The sequence below is a fragment of the Sus scrofa genome, chromosome 12 (assembly GCF_000003025.6).
Source record: "Sus scrofa isolate TJ Tabasco breed Duroc chromosome 12, Sscrofa11.1, whole genome shotgun sequence".
Classification (NCBI taxonomy): Eukaryota; Metazoa; Chordata; class Mammalia; order Artiodactyla; family Suidae; genus Sus; species Sus scrofa.
In genome coordinates, this window is record NC_010454.4 from 59,979,052 (window position 1) to 59,992,284 (window position 13,233).

Sequence of the window (13,233 nt, forward strand, 5' to 3'; positions counted from 1 at the left end):
GCCCCCTCCCCGGGGCCGCGCTGCCCCTCACCTGCTGGGCGGCGCTGGTCCAGTCCGTCCTCCAGATGTGCACCAGGTAGAAGAGGGTCTGCAGGGACACGCAGACCGTCAGTCCGGACCAGAGACCTGCGGGTGCAAAGCGAGGGACCCCGTTTCGCTTTTCTCCATCCTGCGACCGTCAGCGCAGCGCTGTCCCGGCCCCGCGGTGTCCACACAGCGAACGGCACTTAGAACAGCGCCCCGAGACGCGCGGTCCTTAGGGACCAGGGTCAGCCGCCTGCGTGCCCTGGCCTCTCCGGGGCAGTCGGTCCATCAGTCACAATAAAAAGCGCCCCCCAGACTGTCTGCTGCTTTATATGCGGCCCCGACGAGTATTCCCGGGCTCTGTCTGGGCTGGGTGGTGGTGGAAGGGCTGGAAACATGGGAAGGAACAGGCCGAGGGGGTCAGCGCCCTCACGAGGCTTAGGAGCTCCTGGGGAGACACCCGGTGGCCAAGGAAACACGACGCTGCTAAGAGTGACCAGGGCCCAGCAGGACGCGGGCCGAGCCGTGACCTGCAGCCCCGCCAGGAGGAGGGTGCGGGCAGAGGGCAGACGGGCCAGTGGTGGGGCTCCAGGCAGGGCCCGCGGGCAGAGGGGAGGGCAGGCTGGCCCCAGGGGGGTGCAGAAAGGGGGGGGGCGGAGGTCAGGGAAGAGCGTTCCAGCCCTGAAGGCTCCAGGCTTGATGCCAAGTCAGGTGCGAGCCCACCCCCACCGGGAGCTCCCAGACTGGGGAGAGTGTGTGAGCCCCCAGCGTGCTCAAAACCCCCTTGGAAACCCGCCTCTCTCAACATCGTAAAACCAAAACCACAACCCAATTAAAACATGGCAGAACTGCTTGGGTATTTTGCCAAAGAGGACATAAAGATGGCCAACAGGCACACGAAGAGATGCTCAGCGTCGCTCGTCACCAGGGAAACGCAGATCCAAACCGCAGCGAGCGACCCCCGCACACCTGTCAGCATGGCCACCACCAAGGAGACCAGGAATAGCACTCGCCGGTGAGGATGTGGCGACAAGCGCGCTCTCCTGCACGCCGGTGGCATGTAATCGGGTGCAGCCACTGTGGAAAATAGCGTGGAGGTTTCTCAAAAGACCACGAATAGAAGTACCGCGTGATCCAGCAACTCCGCTCCTGGGCACACATCCAAAAAAGCCAAAACACTAGTTCGAAAACACACATGCATCCCAACGTTCTCAGCAGCAGTACGTACAACAGCCAAGATACGGAAGCAACCTCAGTGTCCATCAACAGATGTGTGGAAAAAGAAGATGGGGCATCCATGCCTATGCACGTGTGCACACACACGCACACACACCGGTCCCACACACATCTGGGAGATGAATGAAGGAATCGTAAACCTTGGAGTGAGACAGACACCACGCACTGCAGAAACGAGAGTGGCTCTAGGGGCAGCCACCTGGGTCGGGACCTTGTCTTATCACCTACTGTCTGTGAGTCGAGTTATCTAAACTCTTGAGGCCTTGGCTCCTCCGTGTGTAAAGGAGCTGACAGGAGAGCGTATCTGATGTCGTACATTTAAATGACGTATGTACCTGAAAGGTTAGCGCACTTCTGCACAGACCCTCTGTGAAACTCTCCCACCCTATAGATTATAGCCTTACCTTACTTTTTTAAGTTAAAAGTACTGGTGGGTGGTACAGACAAAAGGTTAAGATTTTATCATAGAACAATAAGGCAAGAAATAGAAATAGGAGTTCCCATAGTGGCACAGTGGTTAACGAATCCGACTAGGAACCATGAGGTTGAGAGTTCGATCCCTGGCCTTGGTCGGGTTAAGGATCCGGCGTTGCTGTGAGCTGGGGTGTAGGTCGCAGATGTGGCTTGGATCCTGCATGGCTGTGGCTCTGGTGTAGGCTGGCGGCTACAGCTCTGATTAGACCCCTAGCCTGGGAACCTCCCTATGCCGTGGGAAGCGGCCCTAGAAAGGGGGGGAAAAAGACCAAAAAAAAAAAAAATAGAAATAAAAGGCATTAAAATTGGACAGGAAGGAGTAAAATGATTTCTGTTGACATATGGCATCCTCTATAGAGAAAGTTCTAAAGAATTCACAAAAAATACTAGAGCAAATAAATGGATTCAGCTCACTGGAAAGCTCAGCGCACACAAATCAGTTGTGTATTACCATACCAGCAAAGAACAATCTGAAACGGAAATTAAGAAAACAATTCTGTTTCCAATAGCATCCAAAAGAATCAACCCTCTAGGACTACATTTAACCAAGGACGCGGAAGACTAGTACAGCGACAACTGCAAAGCATTGGCGGAAGACCTGCAAGACCCCCGTGAATGCAAAGACGGTCCCCACCCATGGATTAGAAGACTTAGCCTCGTTGAGAAGGCAGTATCCCCCCAAAGCAGTCTCCAGCTTTCGGGCAGCCCTGACTTAAAAAAAGAAAATTCCAGTGGGCTTTTTTGCAAAAATGGAAAAGCTGATCCTCACATTCCGTGGAAACGCAGGGGCTCTGAATGGTCAAGACAAAAGGGAAAAAGAAGAGCCAAGCAGGACGAACACGTCCTGATTTCAAAGCTCTCGGCCCAGCTACCGTCACCCCAACGGTGTGGCACCTGCGTGAGCAGAACAGAGTGCAGAAATAAACCCGCGCCTCTGTGGCTCGTTGACTTCTGGCGAGGATGCCAGACCATGCCACAAAGACCAGCTTTTCAGCAAATGCCTTCACTTCCTCTAGGCAACTCGAGTGGCATCTCAGGTCTCAACCGATGCGTTACGACCCCAGGAAGCTGTTCTCAGCCAGCTTCCTCCAGCCCGTCACAGGTGCTCACAGCACCCGGTTCTTCTCTTTTGCAGTATTTCACCCAAATGGAATACGGGCGTGATTTCTTTCTTAATCTCAGTCTCATCCTGGGGGCGGGACCGTGCTTATTTTCTCCAAGACCCAACATTTCCAGTGTGTTTGTGTACAGCATACACAAATTGCTTTTGTATACAGAATATACCAATTGTGTATTCTAGATACAGAGTAACTATTTAGGGAGAAAATACTGTTTTCTATCCCCTGGGGCCCACTTTCCAGACAGCCGCTGTGTTCCTCATCGGTTTGCCTGAACCTTCAGGTGAGACTTGAGCATCACCAAGGAACCAGACACTCACCTATTATCCCATGATGAGCAGCAAACATCAGGGATACTCCAAGGGGGAAACCAAAGACATAATAACCAATGGCATTCGAGAAGGCCCCCATCTTTTGCTTTCCAGTGCCTCTCAGGACTCCGCCAGAGGTGCCCTAAAGAGAGGAAAACCAAAGCCAGCGTTGCCGTCATGCAGCCGGGCATCGGGTCAGAACAGCACCCTGACAGTTCACAGCTCTGACCGGGCTCAAAAGAGAGAAAAGCATCTGCTTCTCCAATGGCATCGACAGCGGCTCTAGCATCTCTCACCAGAAACCCACCCGCTTATGGCATTTAAATCTCTGTTCAAAAATGTTTATAAAAGCGTATGTGTTTTTTTTTTTTTTTAATGTAGGGGTTTCACGGATGGAGCGCTCATCAGAAACTAGTCTGATACCAGGGCTGCAGAATATTAATGCAATCACAGGCTTCAGAAATGCCCAGAGCCAGAGTGGTGATAACCATCTTGCTGTCTTTTGCACTTTTTTTTTTTTAATGCCACAGCCAGCGTCCAATCATGACGTCACATCTTCTGAGTCACCGTGACTCAGCAGAAGAAAACCCTTGGGAAGAAAAGCAAGGTGGCACGTGGACCCAGAGGTCATGTCATCAGGACTAATTGCTGAAACCAGGAATAAGCCTCAAGGAATGATTCCAGGGTTTAGCAGAAGGGCCTTTAAATACCTGTAAATCTACAGAGGAACAGCCAGGAGAAGAACTTTCTCGTCGGCAGAGTTGCCTCTGAGGGAGCATGGCCCTCCTCGGAGGCCACGCAGAGGTCCCCTCGCCATCTGGCTGGGAGGTACCCAGAGCATCTGCGCCCAGGTGCAGCCAAGGAGGCGGGCTAACCGGGTCTCTCCCGCCTGAGGCGCTACCCTCTTGGGTCAGCTGCCTGCCCCTCGCACAGCCCCAACCGTTGCCAGCAAAGATGAAATCACAGCCATTTCAATCAAAACCAGAAACGCAAAACAACTTTTTCTTCATAGAGGCAGTAAAATCCGTGTACTCACTGCAAGTGCATCAAATAGATGAAAGGGAGCAAAAATAGGCATCACACGGCTCACGAGGGAGATAATTGCTCTGTGGGAGGAAGAGACAGCAGTCAGTGACGCAAAAGCCGTAGTGGAGTGTGCAGCATTTATAACCACCACCGACCCGCCCAACCGATCAGTCAGCACAGTCCAAAGGCTGCTTTCCTGTTTGATAAAATGAGGACGTGAGAAAACCTCACTCACCCAAATTTTACTAGTCAGAGTGTAGGTGACAAGGGATGTGGCTAGACTTCCGCTGTAGCAGGTGATTACTGAAGTTTGGTCTGAGTATAAACCGTGGGTCAGGAAGAAACAGCTGCAGGTTTCCACCTGTGCGCGACCACCCTCCTCGGCAAACCAGAGTCTTCCTCAGAAAGGCACTTGGAGGCCAGGGTTTTTTGTTTTTAATGTTTTTTGGCCACGCCCACAGCATGCAGAAGTTCCCGGGGCAGGGATCAAACCCACACCACAGCAGTGACCAGAGACCTAGCAGTGACGACATTGGACCCGTATCCCACTGAGCCACCAGGGAAGGCCAGTGTTTATGTAGAAAACACCTCAGTGGGTTAAGAACCTGACATAGTGTTGGTGAGGAAGCAGGTTTGATCCCTGGCCTCGCTCCGTGGATTAAGGATCCAGGGTTGCCGTGAGCAGTGGCGTAGGTCGCAGAGGTGGCTCGGATCCGGCGTGTTGTTGCTGTGGTGGAGGCCGGCAGCTGCAGCTCTGTTTCAACCCCTTGCCTGGGAACCTCCATGTGCGGCGGGTGCTGCTATAAAAGGGAAGGAGAGAGGGGGAGAGGAAGGAGAGGGGGAGGAATGGAGGAGGCCTGTGCTTCCCCCTCTGGCTGAGCGTGAGACTCTGCCCAAGCAGGAGGCGAAGGTCAAGGCTGAGCTGTGGGCTGCCTGGCTGAGCGCTGGAGGGGCTGCGACACCTGCAGAGAGCTCCCCGCCCCGCCAGCAAAGACTGGGAGGGGGCTGGGTGCAGACGTTGAAGGAACTGTCCAGTCGTGGTGGACCTCTAAGGCCACGCAGCAGAGCCCTCAGTGGCCACACTCAGCAGACAATGCAGACTCGCCCACGTTAGGTCACAGAAGTCACTGAGCCAACAATAAGCAGCAACAGCAAAGCCCAGGGAAAGGGAAAATATGATTTCCAGAATTGCCACATTATACCACTAAAAAATACCTAATTTTCAACAAAAAATGATGAGTCCTTTAAAGAAACAAGTACGCATGCGCCCTACCCAGGGTACAAAAAGGAATGAAAAAAATCGTCTCTAAGGGAGCACAGACCTTGGACTCACTAAAAAATACTGACATCAGCTATTTTAAATATGTTCAAAGAGTTAAGGAAAACCATGTCTAAAGCTAAAGGAAGGAGTACCTGTTGTGGCTCAGTGGGTTAAAAACCCGACTAATATCCATGAGGACACAGGTTCAATCCCTGGCCTCCATCAGTGGATTAAGGATCCAGCATTGCTGTGAGCTGGGATGTAGGTCACAGATCCAGCATTGCTGTGGCTGTGGTGTAGACCAGCAGCTGCAGCTCTGATTCCACTCCTAGCCTGGGAACCTCCATGTGCTGTGGGTGCAGTCCTAAAAAGACCAAAAAAAAAAAAAAAATCCCACAACTCAGTGAACTTGAGGGTAGGGTACTTGAGATTATTCATACCAAGGGACACAAAGAAAAACGAAAGAAGGAAAATGAAGAGAGACTGTTGACACACCCAGGAAACCAGCACACATAACAGTGGGAGTGCCAGAGGTGAGGAGAGAAAGACAGGAAAAATACTGGGAGAAGGAATGGCTGAAAACTTCCCAAATGGGGAGGTCAGAGGTTACTGGGGCGAGGACAAGGGCACTAGAGAGAGGGGCTGGGGCAGTGGGTAGCTCATCTGTGTGGATACCAAGCTCAACCAGGATGCTGGTAGAATTGACAGGAGGGGGCAGAAGAGCCTAATGAAGATGCCAGAGATTTAGGCAAAAGAGGACATGGAGATATCAAAGCATATATCAGGAGTTCCCCGTGTGGCTCAGCAGGCTAAGAACCTAGCTATTATCCATAAGGATGCAGGTTTGATCCCTGGCCTTGCTCAGTGGGTTAAAGATCCAGCATTGTTGTGAGCTGTGGTGTAGGTCACATATGTGGCTCAGATCCCGTATTGCTGTGGCTGTGGTATAGGCTGGCAGCTGCAGCTCCAATTTGACTCTTAGCCTGGGAACTTCCACATGCCATACAGATGCCAGAAGTAGGAAAGAATAGGAAATACTGTCACTAACAGAATTAGGAACGAAAAATGTCAGGATGAGTCCCAAAATAATAAAGACTCTGGGTACAAATGAAATGTAAGCTCTGCATTTCGGCTCAAGAAAACAGCCACATGAAGGCAGGGTGTGGATGCTGGGCTGGTCACAGCACACCCACAGTCAGACTGACTGTGGTATTTCACTAGAAACCCATCATGTAGAACGAGGTACAGTGGACATAGTTCTGCTCTAAATGGGCTAAGAGCACAGCCTTCAGGTCTCACAAATTCTAGATGGTGGAGACTCAAAATCACACTCCATGGGGCAGGTCAGAAGGAATTCCAGATGGTTACATACAGAGCCTAAGAGACACCTTCAAACATCCGCCAGCTGTAATTCAGAAATGGATTTAGACTCCTACAAGCACTGGAATAAGTGGGTGGAAATTATGGGTAGATTTCAGTTCAAAATAAGAAAGGTGCCCTGAGAATGATGCTTCCTTGGAGGGGGGCAGCACAACCTCACCACAGGGGTTATGAAAGTGGAGGTTGGACAGCCCAGCAAGAATGATTTGGAGGGATCCCAGTGTAAGTTGGGTAATTATATATCAAATAGACTCTTAGATCCCTTTAGTTCTAAGATTTTACCAAATGAAGAAAGATTTGCCAAGTTTTTTTTCCCTGTCCTCTCTCTGCTTAGAAAATGATTACATTCTTTTTTAGGCAAATCACATCTCACGGATATTCCTTTATCCCAGTCTTTTTTCTCGCTGCATTTCCTTTAGAATATGGACTATTGCTATATCTTCAAGTTCACTCATCTTTTCTTCTGCAGTGTCTAACCGGCTGTTACTGTCATCCAAAATGTTTTCCTTTCAGACATTTTTTTCAGCTCTGTAAGTTCAATCTGTTGTTGCTTTTTTTTTAAAAAAAAAATCTTTGATGTTTTACTTGAGCATGCTCATGTTTTCCTCTGCCATCTTGAAAATACAAAACATAGTTATTAAATCTTTTAATATCCCTGTGTACTAATTCTATCATATGTTTCATTTCTGGATCAGTTTCAGTTGATTGATGTTTCTATGGATTTTAGTTTCTTGCTCCTTTGTATGCTTGTTTTTTTTTTTTTGGGCTTTTTAGGGCCACACTCATGGCATATGTAGGTTCCAAGGCTAGAGACTGAATCAGAGCTGCAGCTGCTGGCCTATGCCACAACGTGGCAACGTGGGATCCAAGCCGTTTCTGCAAGCTACACCACAGCTCACGGCAACACCAGATCCCTGACCCACGTCCTCATGGATACTAGCTGGATTTGTTTCCACTGCACCACAACAGAAACTCCAACTTAGTCATTTTTAATTAGATGCAGGCATTGTGAATTTTACTCTGCCAGGTACTACATATTCTTGTATTATTTTAAATACTCTTGGACTGTGATACAGTTAACTCTCTTGGAAGCAGTTTGATCCTTTCCAAGTCTTCTTTTAAGTCTTGTTTGGTGGGACCAGAGCAGCCTTCATCCTAGGGCTCGTTTTCCTCCATTGTAGAGGCAAAGGTCCTTCAGGGAACTCCCTTAGCCATCCCACACACTACAAGGCTTAGTTTGTTCTGCCTGCTCCTTTCTGGTGTCCCCCCAAGACCCCCACCCTGCTCCCCCAGCCTCAAGTAGGATCCTTACAGGCATGATCAGCTCAGTGGTCAACTAAAGACTCGAAGTCTGCAGCCCTCCAAAGCTCATTCTCTGGGCGCCCTCCCTGCACTGGGACTCTGCCTGGGAACCCGGCCGCATGGCCTCCCTGACTCCCAGGAGATGGAGTGGCTTGGCAGGGCCCCGTCTGTGCTTTGTCCTGGGAATCCCCTTGCGGTAGGTACACTGGGGCAGTCAAAGGGTTCTCCCCATCCGTCTCCCTGCACGGTTTCTCTGTGCTGCCTGCTGTCCAATGTCTGAAACCATTTTTTGGTTTTGTTTTGTCTTTTTGTCTTTTTAGGGCTGCACCTGTGGCATATGGAGGTTCCCAGGCGAGGGGTTGAATCAAAGCCATAGCCACTGGCCTATGCTAGAGCCACAGCAATGCGGGATCCGAGCTGCATCTGCAACCTACACCCCAGCTCGCGGCAGTGCTGGATCCTTAACCCACTGAGCGGGGCCAGATACTGAACGCACATCCTTATGGATGCCAGTCGGCTTCATTCACCACCGAGCCGTGGCAGGAATCCCCATTTCTTTAAATACAGATTTTGTCCCCAAGTTTAGTTGTTTCAGATATGAGGGTAAATCTAGTTCCTATTACTCCATCTGACTAGCTCCTCGGTCCTGAGATTTGATGAGAATATGTTTAAGCACTCGTCGAAAACCAATGGGGTCGGGTCAAACAAGGGGAGCACATTTGGAAGTAAAAAAACTGATTTTCTTTACATGCGGAATCTGAGGCAACTGGTTTAAATTACTGAAGCTTTTTCATGAGGATTTGGCTAATTCAAGATAGTTTCTTGTATCTAAATAATTACACACTCATAATTACAGAGAATGCAGTGACATTCAACCTAAGATTGGGTCCATGGTTTATGCAGACATTGCCCAGATGACCCAGAGGTGCTTGGGGATGCTGTGCCCTGGACAGGGAGGTGCCTCTCCTGGGAAGAGGGTTTTCCCTTTGCTCTTCCTGTGTGTCTCTGAGCAAAACCACACTGAGCACAGGAGAAACCCCACTTGGGTTTGATGGATGAATGAACGGGTGTCGGAGTGGCTTCCATGGGCTTCCTTCCTCCCACCTTGTTCAGATTTAGGTACTGTGGTTCGCTCTCCCGGCCGCCTGCAGATTTTCCCGAGAAGTAAAAAGTGACCCACCTCTCAGAGCCAGAAAAGCACAGCAAAGAAAGCAAGCATCTTCGAGAAGATGGTACCTACTTGTCTCTGGTAAACGCATAGGCAACCACATCCTTTAAAGCAGCAAGCACGGTGCTTATCACAAGTGCACAGACACCTGGAAAAAACACACAAGACAACGGGAAATGGCAGCTCTGCAGGCAGGGACCAAGCCCTGGACTGACTGCTCACTAGGGATCTGGGTCAATAATTGAAGAAATGTCATCACGAAACTTTTTTCTCATCGCAGAGGAAAAGAGCAACTAAGTCGGGAGAGTCTAACTCCTTTTTTGAAGGGAGACTCGGAGAGATGCTCAGTAGACACCACCAAACTCAGGAAAGTCTCTGATGCGCAGATTCCAGGACATTCCAGCTGTCTGAGAGGCAGTGGTCCAGGGACCAGGAGAGCTGGACACACAGACTCTGGTCAGAAATAAGCCTGCCCATGATAACAACTGCCTTCGAAACAATCCCCTTGGTACCAAGTGGAACAGAATTTAGTTGGTACCTAGTAGCAGAAAATCACGCTTAGAAGCTTTACTTAACTGAGTATCCTGGAAATGGCGTAAAGAACAAAGATTTCGGTTGAGTTTATATGTGTAAGTCAATTACTAGGGCAAATCTGATATATATATATTCTTTTTAAATCCTTTTACTATCCTTTACTTATTTATTTTTCTAGGGCTGCATCCGCAGCATATGGAGGGTCCCAGGCTAGGGGTCCAATCGGAGCTGTAGCCGCCAGCCTTCGCCACGGCCACAGCAACATGGGATCCGAGCCGCATCTGCAGCCTACACCACAGCTCACGGCAACGCTGGATCCCCAACCCACTGGGCAAGGCCAGGGATCAAACCCTCAATCCTCTGGTTCACAGTCGGATTCATTAACCACTGAACTAAGACGGGAACTCCTGACATATATATATTTTTTTAATTTAAAAATGTTTTATGGCCACACCTGCAACATATGCAAGTTCCCAGGCCAGAGGTCAAATTGGAGCTGCAGCTGAGGTCTACACCACAGTCACAGCACCTCGGAGTCCGAGCCCCATCTGTGACCTGCACCACAGCCTGAGGCAACACTGGATCCTTAACCCAGTCTGGAGCGCAGCCAGAGATCGTATCCACATCTTCACAGAGACCACGGTGGGTTCTTAACCCCCCGAGCCACAGGGGGAGCTCTATGTCATCTAGACACACTTACAGCTGCATGATACTCAGGACGGAAGCCAGCGGGCAGAAACGCCACACTCACCTGCACACAGCAGGACGGTGACACCAGAGTGCCTCGCCTGCTCAGGATTCCCTGCCCCGAGCGCGTTGCCCACCCGGACGCTGGCTGCCACGCCAAAGCCAAGGGGCACCTAGGAATGAACGAGCACAAGTCACGAGGAGAGGTGAGAGGATCCCAACATCCAAATATGTGGGTGCCCTGGAGTCTACCTGGAAGGCAGCCAGAGCCCGTCGGAGACCCGGGTTCTAGACCTGCTTCCAGCACGTCCTCTGCTGTGCGACTGGAAACAAACAGCTCGGCCCCACCCACCCAGGCTCTGCCCCGCACAGGCGGTGCCGACCGCCCTGGCCGCTGCCCACATCCAGGGCATCAGAGGAGAGCCTCGTCAAGGTGCCGGACCCGAGGACAAGCACCTCTTTGCTTAGCAAAACACATTCTTTCGAAAGCCCACTCAACCCGTCTCACTCCACGAGACGGAATGGGCCACACGCAAGTAAGCAAGCTGTAAAAATTAAGTGAACCGTGTGCCAAAGCACTTGGAACAAAGCCTGGCACCCTGGGGGAACTCCACGAAAAGTGATGAAATCTGACTCCGTCACACCTTGGGTGCCCAACTTTCCATGTGTCTCATTACCCGTTAAATTGAACCACGTGGGAGTCCCCGTTGTGGCTCAGAGGAAACGATTCCCACGAGCATCCATGAGGTTGTGGGTTCCATCCCTGGCCTTGCTCGGTGGGTTAAGGACCCGGCATTGCCGTGAGCTGTGCTGTAGGTCGCAGACACAGCTTGGATCCCGCGTGGCTGTGGCGTAGGCCTGCACCTGCCGCTCTGATTCGACCCCTTGCCTGGGAACCTCCATGTGCCGCAGGTGCAGCCCTAAAAAAATTAATTAATTGAATCATGTCCCTTCAGATGCCAAAACCGTATTAATTCATGATTATGAACATCTGACGCTATAAGCTTGCTTGCTGCTTAAACGAACCGTTCTTCCAGCTGCAGGCTCACCTCCTGGACCCCCTCCTGTTACCCTGCAACACGGTGCTGCCCTGGGGGGCCGTTTGTGAAACACTGGCTGTGTGGTAATCTGGTTTTAGCGCCCGCGTCTGCCTTCAGTAACTTATACATCAGCTTTCACTTCGTGTTCCCACTAGAAGCAGCCTCTTCCTGAGAGCTAATTTGTTGCGGTTTGAGAACTAGCCTAAGTTGATTTTTAAAAAAGTATTAAAAATGGTTAAGATTAAGAACTGGAAAAACAATGCACCTGGCGATATAAAAATGTGCAAGATTTGCAGACCCCAAGTACACATTGTGGCTTCAGCTCAAAACGAATGGCCTGTTCACAGGCGGAACCCTCTTCTGTCCCCAAATGCCACCAAGATGTCCGTGAGGCTGTTTACCAGAAAATGAACCCATCAACAGCAGTGAGAGTAGAAACAGACCAGCTTCCGGAAGAGAGAAGCCCACAGGAAGCGGAAGTCCAGAACAGAGTCAGGAAAGGCCTGGTCCCTGTATTCTTCGAGGGGGCGCCCAGGAGGCGGGAAGCTTCGACCCAGCACCGCAGCAGTCGTGAGCAGTGCTGGGGACAGACAGCTCGGCCAGGCCGCACTGCCCACTGCACCACCCTCTCAAGCTCCCTGCACAGGGCCTGGGCGACCTGAAGGCAGTTATTTGTATTCTTTGTGAGTCCACGTGAGGTCCTAGCAGTCAGTCACAGGGACAGAGGTGCTGGTGGCTGCCACCCTTCTCAGAAACAAAGACCAAAAGGGAGTTTCCATTCTGGCTCGGCGGGTGAAGAACCTGACCAGTATCCAGGAGGATGCAGGTTTGATCCTTGGCCTTGCTCAGTGGGTTAAGGATCCAGTGTTGCCATGAGCTGTGGTGTAGGTCGCAGATATGGCTCGGATCCGGCGTTGCTGTGGCTGTGGTGTAGGCTCCAATTCGACCCCTAGCCTGGGAATCTCCATATGCCACAGGTGCAACCCTAAAAAGCAAAAAACAAACAAACAAACAAACAAAACAAAACAAAAGAAAGAGAGAGACAAAAGAAAAAGAAACTCAGTGTTTGCAAGGATGTGGAAATATCGGTATGTACATACTGCTGGTTGGAATGTAAATGGTACAGCTCCTCAGCCCCTGACCTCTGCATGTCGGGGTTGCTCCAGACACTGTCCCTTTTCGTTCCTGGGTGACCACATCAATTCCCACTCACCCTTTCCTTCATTTTCAAGATGAAAATACACAAGTCAATGCAAACAAAAACAGCTTATCATCCCACTGCCCAGATGGCATCTGTGTTTAAAAAATAAGGAACAAACAAAGCCAAGGTCTTAGGTGTACGGGCTGGAATATTCACAAAGCATCAAAAGGTACAAGGCGTGACCCCCACGCAGCTGTTCAAGCAGAAGCCCTGGGGTTCCTGGCAATCCTTTCCATTGGCCGCCTTGCCTTCCGCGTCCAAACCCGGTCCTGCCCCTTCGGCTCTGCCCCACCACATAACTAACGCCGCCGCTTCCCCCTCCGGCACCTGCAGCCTTCTACTTGCTCCCCTGGACGATTCCAACAGCCTCCTTCCTGCCCCCCACCCACCACCCCCGCACTTGTCCTCCAAGCCAGCTTCTGCACGGTGCCAAGAAGCTTCTTTCCTCACTAACCCCTCAACCAGGTCCCT

At 50.8% G+C, this 13,233-nt stretch overlaps 1 protein-coding gene and 1 long non-coding RNA gene across 10 annotated transcripts in view; one reads left to right on the top strand and one right to left on the bottom strand.

Moving 5' to 3' along the window:
- Nucleotides 1–13,233, top strand: part of LOC110256118 — a 44,568-nt gene that overhangs the window by 25,325 nt on the left and 6,010 nt on the right. For 2 of the 4 annotated variants that reach the window (XR_002337389.1, XR_002337388.1), the window contains one exon: nucleotides 3,545–9,782. The exons of 1 other annotated variant lie outside the window; for it this stretch is intronic. This is a non-coding gene — a long non-coding RNA (uncharacterized LOC110256118). Of the gene's footprint in view, nucleotides 1–53; nucleotides 339–3,544; nucleotides 9,783–13,233 lie in introns of those variants that run through there. One more of the 4 variants, XR_002337390.1, reaches the window with a different exon arrangement.
- Nucleotides 1–13,233, bottom strand: part of LOC102157639 (multidrug and toxin extrusion protein 2) — a 43,143-nt gene that overhangs the window by 2,024 nt on the left and 27,886 nt on the right. For 4 of the 6 annotated variants that reach the window (XM_021067939.1, XM_021067937.1, XM_021067938.1 and 1 more), the window contains 6 exons: nucleotides 10,586–10,694; nucleotides 9,373–9,448; nucleotides 4,200–4,269; nucleotides 3,173–3,305; nucleotides 994–1,101; nucleotides 32–126 (listed from right to left, as the gene is read on the bottom strand). In XM_021067939.1, the coding sequence (XP_020923598.1) occupies nucleotides 32–126; nucleotides 994–1,101; nucleotides 3,173–3,305; nucleotides 4,200–4,269; nucleotides 9,373–9,448; nucleotides 10,586–10,694 (591 nt within the window). The remainder of the gene's footprint in view (nucleotides 1–31; nucleotides 127–993; nucleotides 1,102–3,172; nucleotides 3,306–4,199; nucleotides 4,270–9,372; nucleotides 9,449–10,585; nucleotides 10,695–13,233) is intronic. The other 2 variants (XM_013981366.1, XM_021067940.1) reach the window with 1 other exon arrangement.